The following is an 11,747-nucleotide window of genomic DNA, read 5'->3' as shown; positions in this document are numbered from 1 at the left end:
CCTTCTTTCTTTGAAACTCGAGCCGCCATGACGGGTGTGGCAAACTCCAAACGCCTATATTAGGAGTTGTACGGTAAAAGAATGCCCGGGAGGTAATTTATTGTGTCTTTTCTGGAAAAAAAGAAGTCGTCTTTGCTTGGCTCGACCATGTTGGGTGTGGCAGTTGATTCAGACGGTCTATTAGGAGCGGCGGTACCGGGAAATGAAGTCAGTAGCAGTCCCCGCGCCATGCTGACTGTGGCGGAAGCCAATCAGGAAAACTGGGTAATAGACACCCCCCCCCCGGATAAACTGGGTAGACTCCGCTCTTATCCGGGGGCACGGTTCGCCATAATTAATTGTAGCGGCTGATCCTGGCTAAATCTGAGTCGCCCGTTTCCGGAGTCCGGCCTGAAATTACGCGCCTTCGGATTCTCGTCGTGCATTTTGTTTGTTGCTAGGATGCAAGGGGGCGGTTGTGGCTGCTGGTGAATGGAGGCAGAACGGGGCTCCCTTACTTCTGAGGAATCTCCGCAGCGCTTTTTCTTCCATTACTAGATCTGGTGGCGATTAAGAGTTCATCCTATGCAGGTTTACGCCTTTCTAAACTCATTGAAGTCCGTGGGTAACACTGCTTAGGATAGTCTCAGGTGGGTAGCCGTGTTGGTCTGCAGTCGAAGAGCAAGATCTGGGTCCAATAGCACCCTAAAGTCCTACTGAGATACCCAGGGAATGAGTTTTCCAGAGTCAAAGCTCGTACCTTGGAAAGGTGCTATTGGGCCTGGATCTGCCCAAGATGTTTCTGTAAACTTGGGGAGTAGCTGCAGTGTTGTGACTTTTTAGCCACAAGCCCTACCTGGGACTTGTTCACAGGTAAATGTTCATTATATCTGTGCTGTCCGATTCTCCATATCTGTGTTCAGGAGTAAGCTCCGTGGGATGCCTTTGTTCCCTTCCAATTAAGAGTAGCATGTTCAACAGGTAAAGCTGAATCTGCTTGGGCTGCGAGCCTCCTCCTTCCCGGTGCCCCCAATTTAAGAGACGCATTTTCTCTTGTCTCGTCACCTACGCAGTCTTCTCTTTCTCTCCCTTTTTAACAAAAGGGAGGAGACGTGGTGGGTGGGTTTGTTCCTCCCGTTTCCAAGCCGCGTGGTGTAGTAGGTACTCGATGGAACTGACAAGGTTCTGACCTCATCTCTTGGGAAGCCCAGCCTTTCATCTCGTCCTCTTCGGGCCCTGAGTTCTTACTTCCCACCTGCCTCTAACCTTCATTTGAGGGAACAGGGAAGCTGTTTCAAGTGCAGGTCGAGATCTCTTTGAGGATGCCAAACCATGGTAACTTCAGTGGGTTTAGAAGGGCATGATGGTTTTAAGATGGCACTGTGAATGCTATTCTAGGGTGACCAAAGGATTTGTTGTGTGTCTTTGTTGGGTGTTTGGGGAGAGAAGTAATATTCTGAGCCTTTGCAGCGAGGAAGGGCAAGGTTGAATGAAAGTGATGGGCTTTTAAGCACTGGTATTTATTTGTTTGCCTTGAAAATACGTTTAAGCAGGTAAGGTGAGGGAATTTGATGAGGAGGTAATACTATCTATCTTTCAGTAGCAGTCCTGCTTTTGGATTCTTTCTTCCTATTAAGCCAGTGTGTATTCATTTTTGGCACCCATTCCTCTCTATTCCCTTTTATAAACTGGGCTATCTAAGCATGAAGTCCAAAGTCGTTTCAATGAAAAAATACCAACTGGTAGCCACTCTTCTAGTGCAGTTGGTGTGGATGGTTGCTAGACTTTAGCTGGATCGTCTTGAGTAGTTTACCTGTGGTACATTATATTGTACATATAGAGGCAGTGGTACAAGATACACACTTTCATTTTTAGTTTGTTTATTCCTATAAAATTGTATAGATTCAGCTCTCAAATATTCCTTGGGAGACTTTTTTTCCTGAGAAGTTACCCTAGTTAACATGGATGTGCTTGTTATGCTTATGTACAGCTGTTTTGGCAAATGGTTTTATTTTATACAATCTGTTGAGTCTTCTTTGGGTGAAATGTATACAGTATTTGATGCCTGGCTACAGACCTGCGGACTGGGTAAGTATTTAATTTGTGTGCGTATAGTTCTCCTTGCCAGACAGCAGCTCAGAAGCAAAAACACAGAAAGTACATTAATGTATCATAAAGTCAACGCAACATTGGTGAAAGCTATACAGAGTGATTCTCATACATGCTTATTTGACAACAGCATTGTGTTCAGAGGGGCCTTTTCTGTAATTTTGCAATATGCTGAGCTCCTGGGATAGGATGACCTATAAATAAATAGAAGCCTTAGCTTCACACATTGTAAAAGGTCTTTAATGAATTTTGTTGCTGGGCTGCTTGTATTTATGTAACCTACCTACCAGATCTTTTTGTACCAGACTGACTAAGTAATCTTCTTAGGCAGAGAGCCTAAGCATTCTTGGAAACAAATTGGTTTAGTCAAGCTGTTTGCCTAACACTTTACTTTTTCTGTTGCATATTTCCATAGAGTGCTTTTTCAATCATGAAAAATGCATTCTTAATGCTTTCTTAATATAAGAAAACTTAAATAAATTTGTGTTCGTTCACAAGTACTAGGCTAAGACGAACAGTTCATAAAGCACTTTTCAAGCTTGAGTATACTGACCAAAAATTCTATTAGATAATTGTTTATTTACTGCATTTTTATCCCACCCTTCCTCATGGTGGGAGCTCATGGTGGAGTACGTTATTCTCTGTTGTATTTTATCCTCAAAGCAACTGCTGTGAGATAAGTTAGGCTTTGTGAAAATGATAGGCCCAAGGTCACCTAATGAGCTTCCATAGCAGAGAGGGGTTTGAACTCTGGTATCCCAGATCTGACACTCCCAATAGCTGTACCACATTGCAAATATTTATTTAAATATGTTCTAAACTTTAACTTTTACCAGAAAATAAACTAATGTGACCTAATGCAAAGTGAATGAAAGTTACCTGGCTGCAATTGTATCAGGAGGACAACCATTTTGTCAGTTTCTGACTCAAGAAAAGGAAGATGGGGAACAGTGCCTTAAAAGCTCATTTGGAGACTGCCCAGAAAACGGGGGTATTCCAGCTGACTGGAAAAGGCCTTTCTGAGGTAAATATGTTTCATGAACTATATGTACTAAAAATAATTATTTATTTTGTAGTTGATTATGCCTCAACCAACTGCTTTTTAAGAAAGCAGGAGTATTGGATTCAACAAAGGCCCAACAGTAAGAGTTGCCGAAGCAAGTATTTGTCACTTCTCCTTCCTACCATCAGCTCCTATTAGAACACTGAAAAGGCGATGGTGAAAGTCCTGAAACCTGTGTGGACAAAAGCAGGAGTGGCCTAGGGATTGTGGTTAGAAAGGAGATCTAGGTGTAATCGTTCATACCTTGCTCCTATACCTGAAATTGTCCATACCTTGCTCCAGTGCTTCTTGAGCCACTGGCAGCATGCTGGTCTCAACATTGCTGGAAGGGCAGAAAAGATCTGTGAAATGCCCTTCATTGGATCCAACTCTGAAGGATTACAGGTACAGTAATGTCAGTAGACTGGAATCTGATGAACAACCTGTACCTGATCCTATGCATGCATACTTGAAGCTAGTGTGTTTGATTTTACCTACACTAATGGGCATGGCATCTTTTGCCAATGAATGCCATAAATTGGTAATGCGTAATTGATTTATTTCATTTATGCCCCATCTTTCTCTCCAAGGGGGACCCAAAATGGTTTATATCACACTTCTCCATTGTGTTCTCCCAACAACTCTATGAGGTAGGTTAGGCAGAGCTCAAGATCACTCAGCAAGCTTCTGTGGCAGAATGGTGATTCGAACCTGAGTCTCACAGGTACTAGCTAGGCATTGTAACCACTATCCTGGGTTTTGTGTTAACTTTCTTTTTCTCCCACCACAGATTATTTTATCTTATTGGATATTCCCAAACTCAGCTGTACCCTGACACAGAACGCCCCCCCATCATTCATAATGTTATAAACCTTTATCATAATCTTGTAAATAAGTCTGTTAAAGTCATTGGCTCCCAGATCTTTATTAACCTGCATGCCCATAATTGTGTGACTTGTGTCTTTTTGTAATGTTTAAATAATATCTTAATTGCTTTTTCAGTTTCCTGAAGATCTGCAGAAGCTGGCGAGTAATCTCAGGACAATAGATTTGTCAAACAATAAGATTGAAACTCTGCCTCCAATAATGGGAAGATTCTCTGTGCTGAAAAGCCTTGCTCTCAATCATAACAAACTGAGTATGAGTTCTAAAAAGAATCTTATTGGATATACAAATATAAATGAATTACAATAAGTTTGATTTCATGTTTTCTTCTGAAGTTTACAATAAGTGGATATGTTGATTTAAAAACTCATGACATTTTGCAGCTGAATAGAGAGGGTGCTTCAGAACTGCAATAGCATTTTTACTGAAGTACATTAACATCCTTTGTTATCTAAGAATTGCTTAACTTGAATAATGTCTATTAATCAATGAGTGCCTAGCTAGAATTTCAAGGAAAGGTGTAGCCTGCATGCTAATCCGGACATTTGTATTTTTCCCATTTCATGTATTACCAAAAAACATCCCCCTTCATGTCTTGAGTCTTAGCAAAATGGAGTTTTGTATTGTTCCACAAAGAACAGTCTTGATCTTCACCTGGTAACTTGATTTGTTTTTGTTTGTAACTTATTTCTAGCTGCCCTGCCTGAAGAGCTGTGCAAGCTGAAAAAACTTGAGGCTTTGCATCTGAATGGCAACTATCTGACGCAGCTACCTGCTGCCTTTGGACAGCTCTCAGCACTAAAGACTCTGAGCCTTTCGGGAAACAAGCTCCGAATTGTACCTCCCCAGCTTTGTAGCCTCCGTCACTTAGATGTGGTGGATCTCTCCCGCAATCAGATCCAAAGTGTGCCAGACACAGTGGGAGAACTGCAGGCCATTGAACTGAACTTGAATCAGAATCAGGTTTGAGAACTCGTTTTATATGTGTACACCAATAAAATAGAATAGCGTCTTCAAACACAGATTTGTTTTGGATGCTACCAAGATGGGTATCATTCTTAGAGAGCAATCCTCAGCTGAAGTGTTCTGAAGATTGCAGTATTAATACTGTAAGCTCCTTTAATAAGCTCCTATTGCTTTGTTAGCTTTAATGGGTAACTCAGGCTAAATTGGTCTGTTTTGTAACACAATTTCCTATTGTTAAAAAGAATATTATGTGAGGTTCATGCTTCTAGCATTATACCTTCCTTTTAAAAGGTAAAGGTCGCCTGTGCAAGCACCAAGTCATTAATGACCCATGGGGGGGACGTCACATCACGACGTTTTCTTGGCAGACTTTTTTACAGGGTGGTTTGCCATTGCCTTCCCCAGTCATCTACACTTTACTCCCAGGAAACTGGGTACTCATTTTACCGACCTCAGAAGGATGGAAGGCTGAGTCAACTTTGAGCCGGCTACCTGAACCAGTGCCCTTTTATACCTTCCTTATCTAGGCTTTTATTTCCATTATAATGTATTAATTTCTTAATTTATGGATATTCCTTGCATAAGAAGTCTCCAGAGGTAGTTCATTGGGAGTTTGTAATTGCTTGAAATTACTAATTTAGAGAGAGATGATTGCTTAGTGAACTGAAAGTGGATGTGAACTGAAATGACATCTACAATACCATAATTTTATATAGATTCAGTTCTTGCATCGAAGATATGATAGTTCTATTAACCCAGCAAGAATCCACATCAAAGTTGATATTGAAACATGTTCAGTCAGATCTATAGACATGTCCTTTTCTTTGTCAGCATTGGTAATATAGCAAAATTTTGAGAATTTGGGAATTTACTATGGTGTGTAATAAGCAGAAGTTGATATACTGCAGCCCATTTATTGGAAGACATAATGGATTAATTTGTTGCGGTGCTATCTTTAAGATGTGTGGGAGTGGGAGGAAGAGGCATGACATAAATATAGTGTTGATAAAATTTAATCTTTTTTTCTTGTTTCTTTTAAATGCATGATAGATTTCACAAATCTCATCACAGATCTCTCACTGTCCCCGCCTCAAAGTCTTGCGTCTGGAAGAGAACTGTTTAGAACTAAGCATGCTTCCTCAGAGTATTCTCAGTGATTCTCAGATCTCTGTGCTTGCAGTAGAGGGTAATCTATTTGAAATCAAGAAACTCAGAGAGTTAGATGGGTATGATAAGGTTTGTAGGAAAAACTTCTCTATCTTAAATTTCTATCTAGACCTCTGGGAAACTAGGTTTCTACTTGTGGGTCAAAGCAGAACAGAATAGTGATATATTTGAAAGTGCTTTGATTGCTATTGGTTTTGTGGACTTTGTTTTAGAATGCCTGCAGGATATCTTTCCAGCTTGTGGGGTTATGTATGTAATAGAAAATTGTTTTAGAACTTTTAAGAAAACATTCTTGGCTGTTTGCCTCTTAGTGACTCCTTAACCCCTCCCATTTCCGCATTGTTCTGGGACAGTTGGTTTAGGTGAAGTTGTATCTTAGGCATTATTCATGAAAGCTCTCAAGAACTGGTAATTGTCATAAAGTCTAATTAAAATTGCAACCTTTCATGTTATAAAGGTATCTTGTTTCAGACTCAAAGCAAGCTACATAACCAGCACTTTATGCTGTTCTGTTGATTTGAGCTGAAGAGGTGAAGGTAGCACAGCATCTTTATTCTAAATCTGAATCACCTATATTAAAGCAATAAGCCTTGGGAAAAGGAGATAACAGTGACTCTTCAGACAACTAAACTATGCCCCACAATTGTTATTACTAGCCACTGGAGGTAAATGGTAGATAAAGGGCATGTTAAGAAAATTGGAAGTGGATTCTTTATAGTCATATTTTGTATAAATGGCAATTTTATCTCATAGTTATTTATTGCATTGATTGTTGTAGGGGTTTAAACCAAAACAGCCATTTTCTTATCCAGCATAGATAGTCAAACATGATTATGCATCCCTCTAGCATAAGAAATTGCACTGAATTATAAACCTATTCCACATCGTAAAAACAGTAGTTTCTAGTACTAGTGTAGAATTCCACAACTTTATGGCGCATCGCGTCCCCCAAAACCAGTAATTTTGTATCTGATTGTTTTTAGTATATGGAGAGATTCACAGCCACAAAGAAAAAGTTTGCCTGATGGACAGTCTAATCTTGTGAAGGAAAAATTCATGAAACGTGGATCCTACATGCTGCTAGCCTATTTGAAGAAGGAATGTGAAGGCTTTGACTAATGCCAAGGAAACACCAGCCATATTGACTTTTTAGTGGTCTGGTACATAAACATTTAATGCTGCAAAGTGAAGGAAAGATGCAGCCAAACTAGCCTGGGTGTAATGTTTACCATAAGAGCAGACAATGTCTGCCTTATTTAATTCTCCATCTTCAGGGATCCTTGTGGATTGGAAGAAAAATCTTGTATATTACTTGAGCTGCACCAGTTTGTTTCAGCTGTCAGCAAGCTTGTTTTTTAAAGAAGTTGTAATATGGAGAGTGAGCATAATTATGTCTGGGGAACACTTGCAAGGAGGCTTTGAAACTGCTTAACAATGCAAAGTCATCTTTTTGCTGTATTGTCTTATAGTGTAGAAGAGGCTGACTGCTTTTTAAAAAAAACTATGTATTTTATGAAGCACAAAGAATTAAGTTTAGTGTAATGTGTTACAAGATAAAAAAATAATTGTCCCGGCTTCACTTTTACAAGGGCAGCCCGTGATTGGCTTGTCTTCCACTTGATGGTGAAATGCACTACAATCCACCTCTAAGCATGCTTAAATGGCGTATGTGACTGGATCTAGATATCCACACTGACTGCATTGTGGGGGAGGGGAGAGAAGACGGCATCCTTGCACTGACTGTTTATGGTAGTAGAACAAACTCAACTGCTTAATCTAGTTGATCACCTTTATTATTGCTGCCTTATGCAAAGTATGCAGGAGGACCGAAAAATATGCAACTACTCAGAATAACTTGTATATTTTTACTTTAAACAATTTACATCCACAAATGTCTTAAGCTCTTTGGCACTTTTAACATTAAAGCTATGTTAAGAACTATTCAAACACAATATGAATAATAAAAATAAACATATGTATAACATGGGTTCTGTGAAAGTAACGTTGCTCTTCTATGGAAAAATCTAGCATATTCTATTTCATTGAAAAGAAAGCTACCATATTTATCTGAATGTTTATACTGCTAGCTTTTGGGATGGGGTCATCTGACAAGGTTTTTATTACATAGTAATAAATATACAATAAACATTTACACCATAGAATAAATTGAGTTTTACTTTTTGCACCTCTTCATTGTTTGTTTATAGTCTGCCTATTTATAGTCTATCTCACTGAGATCCAAGGCGGATTACTTACTGCAAGTGAATATAACATAATCAATAGCTAGGACATTAACAGCAAAAATACAATATGATCAACAGTTGGGACATCCAATGAAAACAGATAAGTTGGGTTTGATTGATGTTTAGATTTCTATTCGCCCTCCCCGCAAGCAGGCTCAGAGTGGGTCACAACAGCTCAATCACAAAAATACAAGAATATAAATATGTAAGTAAATAAAACAACACAATGGTAGCTGCAAATCTGAAAACTAGTAAAGCAGAACACACAGATGAAACCTTTCTGAATTAAGTAATTAACATGACATCTTTGCCAACATCAAACTATCCAGCGGGACTATATCCACACCAGCAGCCAGTACCCAATAGCCTAGTCTACATTCCCTGTCCCTTTCCAAGGTTATCTCTTTGAGCTATTTCTTAAAACATATCCTGGTAATCTTGAGTAGAAAGTCCTGTATAATTCAGTCCTGCATAGTTTGCAGAAAGACAGGCAGGTTATCCCACAAGGGCAGGGAGGGCTACCACAGAGAAAGCGCATATACAGGCAGTTGTTGATTTAGCTCAACTGCAGGTGCAATAGGTTGTGTTCAGATGAGTGAAGCTGCCATGGCAGAACACAGGGAGAGAGGCGGTTTTGCTCATTTGAGGGCCCTAGGCCATGAAGGACTTTGAATGATCATGATCTTGAACAGAGTTTCGTAATTGATAGGTAGCCAATGGAGTGACTGCAGAATGGCAGATATGCATGCTCCATCTAGCTCCTGAAAGTAAACAGGCTGCAGTGTTTTGCACCAGCTGGAGTCTCTGAGTTAACTTTGAGGGGAGATCTATATAGAGTAAATTACAGTAGTCTAGTCTCGATGTTTCTGTAGCAAGAATCTAGGTGGCCAGATCAGCTGTATTGAGGTAGGGAGCCATCTTCCAGCCTTAGTTGGGAGAAGACCTTTTTTGCTGCTGCATTTACTTGTTTCTCTAGTAGCAGTGCTGGGTCCAATATAACCTCTAAGCTTTTCACTGAGTCAGCCAGGGTCAACTGGACCCTATCAAAGGTTGGAAGCATACTGTCAAGATCTGTATTTCCAACCAGTATCTCTTCTGTCTTGTTTGGTTCAATTTCAATTTGTTTACTTTCAGCCATTTGACAACAGCTAGCAAGCAACTCGGTACCTCTACAGCATCACCAGGGGTTCGATAGTGAGATATAGAGCTGCATATTGATGGAATCCAATTTCATAGCTATGAATTATTTCTTAAAGGCTTTATGTAGTGGTTGGATAACATGGGGGATAAAATTGCACCTTGCGGAAATACTAGTTGCAAATTTGGAAAAATTAAGGGACTGGCTTTTGTTAAAGCCCTTCCTCTTGCCATGGATTATGTAAATACTTGGCTTTTAAAAAAAAAGTACAGGGGAAGATGCGAAAGCAGAGGGCTGTGGCTCACTAGAAGAGGGTCTGCTTCACATGCAGAAGGTCCCAGGTTCAATTCCCCAGCATCATCAGATAAAAGGATTAGGTAGCAGGTGAAGTGAAAGACCACTTCCTGAGACCTGGGGAAGCCACTGCCAGTCTAGACATCACTGACCTTGATGGACCAATGGTCTGAGTCAGTAAGGTGGCTTCTGTGTTCAGCATGTGTAGAATACAATGCTAAGCCAGAAATACGGATCAGTAGAGGACCAATGGAGTAAAGCTGAGCTCATGCTCACTCAGTGGCAGTGAAGACAGACCCTGCAGAGGCAACCATGTCCACTTGCACCCTTCCTATCACTTCACACCAATGATCAGGCAAGGAACTGCACTCCCAAAGCCAGCCAAGGAGGCCACGTGGTAACTCCTCTCTCACAACTCTTGAGTTCTGCTGGTGTAAACCTCTTACCTGCAAGTGGGGGACAAAGGAAGCTACAGTCCAGCCACTCCAGTCTATGCTACTGTGTGCATGCACCTATGATGCCAATTGCTTTGTAGGATCAGCGCCCTGTGGAACAGCCCATGCTGGTTCAACTGCAGTGCAACTCAATGGAATGGAAATAAAACCACAAATATATTACACCAAACACCCCAAGAATGACAGTAGATCTTTAACTGACTCAGGTTTGTCAAAGAATCCAGACACTGTAGCCAATCTTGGCTTCCATCTTGAATAATAAAACTTCCGAAGATGTTTTCAAATAACTGCTGTATTCAATCAAATAACATCCAGCCCTAAGCAGCATGATTCTGTATTAGGCAAGTTACACTCGAGGGGGTTAACTCCAGGCCTGCCATGACATTAACAAAACAAAAGCTTGTGCAATGGTCAAGGAAGTATTCACAATTCCTATACCTCTGCCGTCCTTTCTGCAGCGCCCCCCACCCCATGATGTCACTAAGGGGGGGGGGTTGCCTGCAGGAACAGTTTTGCCAGGGACTTAGAAAGACAGCAACACTTACCTTCTAGCTTGTTCTGGTCCAAGGGAGGGATCAAACCCATTATCTTTGCTTTGTAAAATTTAATATACACTATCCTCCTCTGTCTCAATATTTAAGAGTCAAGAACCAATTAATCTATTTTCTCATCAGCAAGCAGGTAGGCACACTGTCTGCTACTAAGAGCAGGTTGTTGGAGACATTGTGTATGTTATATCTGGTTGGATGCTCTGTATAAGATGGTTCTTAGAAATCTCACTGGGTAGCTTTAAAGAACCTGAAACTTGATCAAACAAGCTGATATTTTACCAAAGGCAATAAAAATCTAGAAATAAGGCATGCCACATAAGCAGAAACATACTTATTTATAACTTAGCGACCCTTCCTCCATAAAGACCAAGGGAAAGGCAGGTGAATAATAATAATATAGTGGAAGATGTCTGCTGTGTCCTGAACTTCACCAATATGGCCAGGCTGAAGCCATGACCTCCCTCCCACTCACATTTTTCTATACCAGAACTGATTGTATTGACTTGATGTGTGATCCGCCTTCTGTTTCAGTGCTAAAGGTGGACGATAAACAATTTTTTAAAAAAATCATCACTTGGGTCAAAAAACTGGTACACTCAGTGGAAATTAGTCTGGGTTGTCTCACTGCAAAATACGGAGTGGAAATGACTCAGAAACCACCAAGACTAGCTCTTATAATTGGTTTGTATTTGTAATTACATGAAGTGATCTGTGTTACATGCTCTTGAAAAAGAAAAATAAGACATTAATAAATTATGTTTATTCAGTCTAACTGGTTTATGAAGAAAACCTGAAGCATTTTTATTGCATCCCAGCTCAGTTAGGCAACACAGAAAGTCAAGAGTTTTGTAGAACAGCTTGTTCATTTGCATTCTTCAAAAATCCAAATTACACACAAAAGCAGACAATTACAGTATC

The 11,747-nt window shown here is 40.3% G+C and overlaps 1 protein-coding gene across 4 annotated transcripts; it reads left to right on the top strand.

The window, feature by feature from the left end:
* Positions 1–6: 6 nt before the first annotated feature.
* On the top strand, positions 7–8,788 carry LRRC57 (leucine rich repeat containing 57). Of its 4 annotated transcripts, none has more exons than XM_054972750.1 (6): positions 7–92; positions 2,925–3,112; positions 4,133–4,268; positions 4,710–4,978; positions 6,032–6,217; positions 7,132–8,788. In XM_054972750.1, the coding sequence occupies exons 2-6, from the start codon at positions 3,029–3,031 to the stop codon at positions 7,171–7,173; spliced, it is 717 nt and encodes a 238-aa protein (XP_054828725.1). In that variant the 5' UTR covers positions 7–92; positions 2,925–3,028; the 3' UTR covers positions 7,174–8,788. The 4 variants fall into 4 exon arrangements, with proteins under 4 accessions (XP_054828725.1, XP_054828727.1, XP_054828726.1 ...); XM_054972752.1 differs by lacking the exon at positions 7–92 and adding an exon at positions 102–264; XM_054972751.1 differs by lacking the exon at positions 7–92 and adding an exon at positions 276–570.
* The last annotated feature ends 2,959 nt before the right edge of the window (positions 8,789–11,747 follow it).

This window comes from Eublepharis macularius, chromosome 2 (genome assembly GCF_028583425.1).
Source record: "Eublepharis macularius isolate TG4126 chromosome 2, MPM_Emac_v1.0, whole genome shotgun sequence".
Classification (NCBI taxonomy): domain Eukaryota; kingdom Metazoa; phylum Chordata; class Lepidosauria; order Squamata; family Eublepharidae; genus Eublepharis; species Eublepharis macularius.
This window is presented reverse-complemented; position numbering and strand designations above follow the sequence as displayed.

What these genes read in the sequence shown, in the direction of transcription:
- LRRC57 (XM_054972750.1), top strand. Translation starts at nt 3,029, where the DNA reads ATGGGGAACAGTGCCTTAAAAGCTCATTTGGAGACTGCCCAGAAAACG. An exon ending in CTGGAAAAGGCCTTTCTGAG is followed by an intron (nt 3,113 to 4,132) that starts GTAAATATGTTT and finishes TTGCTTTTTCAG; the next exon opens with TTTCCTGAAGATCTGCAGAA. An exon ending in TGAACTTGAATCAGAATCAG is followed by an intron (nt 4,979 to 6,031) that starts GTTTGAGAACTC and finishes AATGCATGATAG; the next exon opens with ATTTCACAAATCTCATCACA.